This window comes from Gavialis gangeticus, unplaced genomic scaffold (genome assembly GCF_001723915.1).
Source record: "Gavialis gangeticus isolate Ggan-Ray unplaced genomic scaffold, GavGan_comp1, whole genome shotgun sequence".
In the NCBI taxonomy this organism is placed as follows: domain Eukaryota; kingdom Metazoa; phylum Chordata; order Crocodylia; family Gavialidae; genus Gavialis; species Gavialis gangeticus.
The window spans coordinates 3,494,514-3,500,793 of NW_017729002.1; the positions used below are offsets into that span (position 1 = coordinate 3,494,514).

Genomic DNA, 6,280 nt, shown 5'->3' on the forward strand with positions numbered 1-6,280 from the left:
GAGGGGGGCATGTGCCCCCCCATGCTTCCCCTACACATCACCTATGACTTCCAAGCTAGTCAGTAGCTGCAAGAAACAAGTCTTCACACCTGGACAAATCTAAAAACAGGAGCCAGGCAATTTAACAACTGTTAATGTGATGAACCCCCTTTTCCTCCCTGTTTTGTTCAGACTTTAAAATCGACCAGGCATCAAGGAAATTGCTTTGAAGCCCTACAATTAAAACAGTATAAAAAGCAAGACGGAACTGCCAGAAAGGTGTGCAGTCCAGGGAAGATCAATCCTGCACCCAGCTCACAAGTGAAGGACCCACACTCTGTAACAGCTGTAAAGAAAAGAACTGCTTCCTGCCTGCTTGGGTAAAAAATCTCTTGCACCTAAAATAACACAAGGACTGTAACAGCTGATATACTGATTATTAAGAAAGAGTCTTTTTTCTGTCACTTAGTTTTCTAGTTTCTTGGTAGTTATTAAAGCAAGCCTTTCTGATATTAATCAACCGAGTGTTGTTTCGATTCTTAAAGCACTAGGTTTAAAATCTGGTTTGCAAATGCAACAATGAGGATTGGCTTTTCTCTGTGGCTGTAGGGGACAAGACCAGGAGTAACAGACAAGCTATAGCAAGAGAAATGTAGGTTGCAAATTAGGTGGTCAAGCATTGGAACAGGCAACCTAGAGAAATTGTGGAATCTCCATCCACGGAAGTTTTCAAGAGCAGATTAGGCAAACATTTGGCTTGGAGAGTTTAGTCGTAGAGGATTCCTGAGCAGAGGCCTACACTAGATGGCATTGCTCGTGAGCTCCTTTCCAATCCTACTTTTCTATGATCCTGTGCTACATAACTAAGATGATTTGTATCCATCTGCAGGACAAAAAATTGATTACATGAATTAGCTAGCTATGCAGGTAAGTTTCTTCTATTCTGTTGATCATTCAGTAATATGCAAGGATCCTGGTTTTCTCTGTTTAAAAAAAATCAAAAATTCTCTGATAACAAACCTGTGAATTCTCTGATAAAAACCCAAATCCACATCTTTTTTGTGATTAAAATGAACCACAATACATACATACACAGAGAGAGAGAGAGAGAGAGAGAGAGAGAGAGAGAGAGAGTGCGCGCGTGTGTGTGTGTCAGTTGACCACAATATTTTATTGATATATTTACAATTTTAAAGCCATTTGGAAGCCTCAAATCACAAAATAAATTCTAAAGACCTATAAATGTTGGCATTTGATTTTGGGTTTTTTTAGTCATGGAAAAAATCAGAGCTCCCCGTCCCCTTCACTCACCAGGACGTGGGTCCAGCTGCAGCTGTGCCCCACATTGTTTTGTAGCACTGAGCAGCCCATATATGCTGGTGCCATGCCCTTGCCATTGCCCCTCACTCCCAAGCCACAGCTCCCTCCCCGCCAGCTGCCAGGGCTATGGGTCATGGGACCCAGGTCTGCAGGCCCAGACCCCCTGTAGCAGCACCTGAACCCTGGCTGCTGCTCATGGGAGGCAGCAGCTGCTGTGGCAAAGTGGAACCTGTCTCCACCCCCCCTCAACCCCTCACAGCCCTAGCAGAGCCCATGGAGGTGGGGGGGGGTGCAGATGAGGGCTGCCTGCTGCAAACTTAGGCTCCCTGCCCTGCTACCCTCCTCCCAGGGTCTCCGCAGCCTAGTGGGCAGGACCCAGTGTGGAAGGGCAGAACAGGGCCAGGCGAGGAAGATTGGTGCCACTGCTGGGAGCTCTGCACTGCCATGGCAAGGCACTCTGTCTGCCCAGCAGCAACAAGGGACAAAAGTCTGTGCTGTCACTCCCGCTGCTGCCAGACAGGCAGGGGCGCCTTGCTGTAGCAGCACGGGGTTCTCAGTGGCAACGAGCTTCCTTATCCAGCCCCACTCTGCTCTGCAGCACCAGGTTCCACTTGCTGGGCTGCGAAGGCCACAGGGGAAGACAGCAGGGCAGGGAGCCTGAGCCTGCAGCAGACAGCCCACCCACAACCCACACACAAATCTGAGGGGCATGTGCCTGACCCCCCCCCGGGAGTGCATGCAGTGGCGGGGAATCAGCCACCCCCTGTGACAAGCTGCCTGCTGCTCCACCCCTCTCCCTGCCAGCCCTGCGGTTGCGCATTCTGGCCCCAAGCCCCACACAGCACCACAGCTGGGCAGCAGCCCCAGCCCTACCCAACTCCCTCTCCTCCCTATGGGGGTCTCAATCCCTCCCCCTGCCACCAGACCTACCTGCAGGGAGCTGCTCTCCAGACTATGGGGCAGCCACGTACATGTGAGCATGCACATGCACATGGCACACTGCCTGACCGTCCTCCTCCCTCCCTCCATAGTGGGGGGGGCTGAAACTCTGCCAGCCGGCAATGGGAGACCCACAGTTTCCCACATTTTTCTCCTCAAAATGAGAAAATCTGGGTTTTTCTCCTCAAAATGAGGAAAATCCGGGTTTTACCGCGTTTTCCACAGTGAATAGAAAACCCAGATCCCTGGTGACAACATAGTAAATTCAACTAACATAAAAAAGCAAATGTGAAAAAGCTACAGGCAATTCTTTAAGATCACTCAAAAATAAGCCATTTAATTCTAAGGTAATTTTTGGCTTTACTTCCAGAAGATTTTCTTGGCTATTTTTTCATTGCATACAATCAGTGATTTCATTCAAACTTCTACACTGAAACTAGAGTTTCCCACTGGAGCATCTGCATGCCAAGAGATCAGTAGTTTAAAAGAGTATCCTTCTCTCTACTTTATTTAATTGCCATTGCAAATTGATATAAATTGAGGAAGCTTAAACACTAATATAAGCTAAGTACTTTGCTCAATGGGCTTAAAGTGCCTCCACCCTAAATTTGATAAATCAGAATCCAACTTCAGAAAAAACATTAAAGCTTAACCGTCTAAAACGGAAACGTTAACACAAAATATGCCCCCCACTCCCAGCCTCTCTCATCCCTGAATTTACTCTACAGCCACACTTCCTAAAATGACCTTCCTGTGCTTACATCATCAAAAAACCTGAGTCATTACTGATCAAACTACTTCAGAAAAAAAGCCTTTACAAAACTTGTTTTTGGTAAATAATATTTTGACACAAGAAGGCAGCTATAGTGAACACCTTAACAAAAGATCATTAACATATGAATCAGAGAGAAGTATCAAGCAAATAAACTTAGTATTTAGAGGTTAATTTTAATTTTCCGTATAACAAGTTCCTGCATAATGCTGATGGCATTATCAAGTACATGAAACAAGCCTGAACAGTTATGCCAAGGATTCAAGGACTTCAAGGGCAAAGATTAGTAGTTAAAGTCCCTGTTGTTTTGCTTTATGATTGTCTATCAGTAAATAGATTTAGTGCACACAGGGGAAAAAAAATCTAAAGTATAGATTTTTTTTTTTTTTTTAAATAGGTAAAAAATCTAAAGTATCTAAAAAAAAATCTAAGTATATCTGCATTGAGCCAAGCAGTTTGGTACTTCAATGGTCCTTCAACACCTGCTAAACTAGTTGCTGTGAAGCCCCTAAACTCAATGTATTCATTTTAGGTCCCAAAAGCCTTGTTGCCTGCATACTGAGGTTTGGGGTTTTTTTGCTTGTTTCGACTATTTCCATGGTGCTCTAGATTCTGGAGCCTCTTCTGGTTTCGCCTATGCTGCTCAGGAAACAAGCAAGGCAGGAGAAAGAACAGGTTCTGAAATCCTGCCTATCAAAAGACTCTGTAATGGCTGAACATGAATGGTATTCAAATTCAAAGAGAGAATTACTTAACACAGAAACAGTTGTTTTAAGGAAACACGACTGAATATGAAATTTAATATTCAACAGATAAAAGGAAACCAGAGGTAAGGAAATTTCAGAAGAGTCAGCAACATCCCTTTTTAGTGTCTACTGAGCCTACAGATAAGTCATAAAATGAGACAGTACTAATAACACTTACCTATTTGTACTTGCTCTGGCTGGCTTAGCGACACAAAGGCTGACGTATCATCAATCCAGGACACCTGAATATTACCTAAAATTGAGGTAAAAAAGGTTATAAGAAGTTAAGACATTGCACATAATTAAAAAAAGTTTAGTTATGGTAATGGAGTTCAAGATGCTTTTATTCACATTATTCCCTGTAAAACACGTAAAGCCCACAGACATTAGCCCAAAATCTTTTAACTAGCAGCATTTACTAGTATTGTGACATCACCCATGTACCTGGAGATTCTTAAAGCTAGGATGAAAACTGAAACTATCAGTACTGTTGTTTGGTACTCTCTCAACAGCCATGCTAGTACGCAGGTAATAAGCTGGTGTTTCAGAGTCCTCTTGCTTCTGCATAAGCTTTCAAAATAGTTCCAGTTGTAGTTACCTTAGTGTTACTGTTTTATATTATTTTAAGTAAGAATGCTAACTAAAACAAAATTGAACCAATTTCTTCCATGGAATTTGACCTTGATACCAATGACTAGAGGTGATGGCAGAGAAGAGATCCCTAGTTTTAAAAAGACCTGCTCTGCCTGAAAAACTGATACTTCTCTATGACAGACTAGTGCAGCTCCAGCTGTCATTCATAGTTTCTTCCTAATATGAACATCCAAGTTAAGGACTCCAAATCAGTGGGGAAAAGACAGTCCCCCTCATGGAAGGCAGCTGAGCAGCACCTCAAAGAATGCCATTTGCTACACTGCAACTACAAGGTTTTCAGTATCTGTCTACGCTAGCAGATGGCAACATTTGAGTACAGGCTGCTTCAATAGAGCTTAGCTCTAAACGTGAGCTGCTATGAACTTGGCCTGTGCTGCTGCAGTCACCAGTCCTTCCCTCTCTCCACAGCACCCCCTCCCTCTACACATACACAGTGCTGCCACTACTGCTTCTCCCAGGGAGAAGCAAGTGAAGCCCCCCTGCCACCAAAATGCTGCTAAAGGTCCCTGGTCCCATGTGCTGGATAAAATGGCTCTACTGGCCATAGGGTGCTGACCCCTGGTCTACACAAAGATTCCACTGAAGATGAATAACTATGAGTTACCTATCAAGAAAATGGCTAATAAAAGTTGCTTCTAAACAACAATTAAAAACAGCATCGCTATATTGATCTGCTTCAGAAGTTACACTAAGGGAACAGTAATTGGTAAAAATGTCCTAGTTGAACTCCAGCTACATGCCAGACAAATCTTAGACTCCTGTAAGGCAAGATATCACCTACACCTCAGAAAAGGGGTACTCAACCTCCAGGCTGTGGGCCAGATCCTGCCCAAGACAGCATGTAATTCAGTTTGTAGGGCTCCCCAAGCATGGTGAAATCTGGTGAAAGAGGAGCCATCACACCATTCCCATGCTACCAAATCTCCAGAGCCCCGGGGAATCCCAGGACCTGCACACTAGATCAGGTGTCCAATCTCTGGGACCCAATCTAGCCCTTGAAAGTAGAAGGGGATGGTGCCAGGCTGAACTGTGGCACATGGGAGTAGTGCCAGGCTCCTGGGGCCCCAATCCCAGCACATGGGGCTCCATCCAGCCCATGGACTGGCCTCGGGTCACTCACTTGGCCTGTGGGGCCAAAAAGGTTGAGCGCCACTGCATTAGACAAATGCATGCCCTAACATGAGACTGGAAAGGTATTTGTTCAGGTATAAGAGATCTAACAGAAACCTGAAACCCACTATGAGTGCCCCTGGGTAGAAATCTGTCCTTGCCTTGGATTTATTATCAGAACCTTTACAATTCTGAGAGATTTTAAAAATGGCTTTGGTTCTGAATAAGTAAAACATAACTTTAAATATAGTCATATGAAATGAGGAAATAAAGAAGCTTGGAAAGAGATATGGGAAATTAAAAAAAATAACAATTAAAATATTGGGTGTGGCCTGGGAGTAACTGTACATCTAGGACTGGTATATGGGCAGGCCTTCCCATCAGAGCCTTATTTCAGTTAGTGAACTGAAGAAACAGCCATTAATAATTCTATGTTTAGGAAAATAGTTAACATTAGAGGTGTACCAATACATTGGCGCAATATCGGATGGGCACCGATATAAAGAAAATTAGCCCTATCAGATATCAGCCTGAGAATGTGCATCAGATACCAGCCTATAATGTGGCTGATAAGTGGCCCATGCATGCGCACAGCCACAGAGCAGCACACAGGTGGCGAGGAGCACAGCCTGGCAGCTTGGAGAACTGCATACAGCTGGTAAGTCTGTTGTGGTAGATGGGGAGGGGGAAGGGAAGGGGTGTGGGGGGGAGTGCAGAATAAGGCCCCCATGGTAAGGAAGGGAGTGGGGTTTGGGCAGGC

At 44.6% G+C, this 6,280-nt stretch overlaps 1 protein-coding gene across 2 annotated transcripts in view; it reads right to left on the reverse strand.

The window, feature by feature from the left end:
• Positions 1 to 6,280, reverse strand: part of PARN (poly(A)-specific ribonuclease) — a 186,185-nt gene that overhangs the window by 82,974 nt on the left and 96,931 nt on the right. For both annotated transcript variants that reach the window (XM_019507430.1, XM_019507429.1), the window contains exon 21: positions 3,935 to 4,009. In XM_019507430.1, coding sequence (XP_019362975.1) covers positions 3,935 to 4,009 — 75 coding nt within the window. The remainder of the gene's footprint in view (positions 1 to 3,934; positions 4,010 to 6,280) is intronic.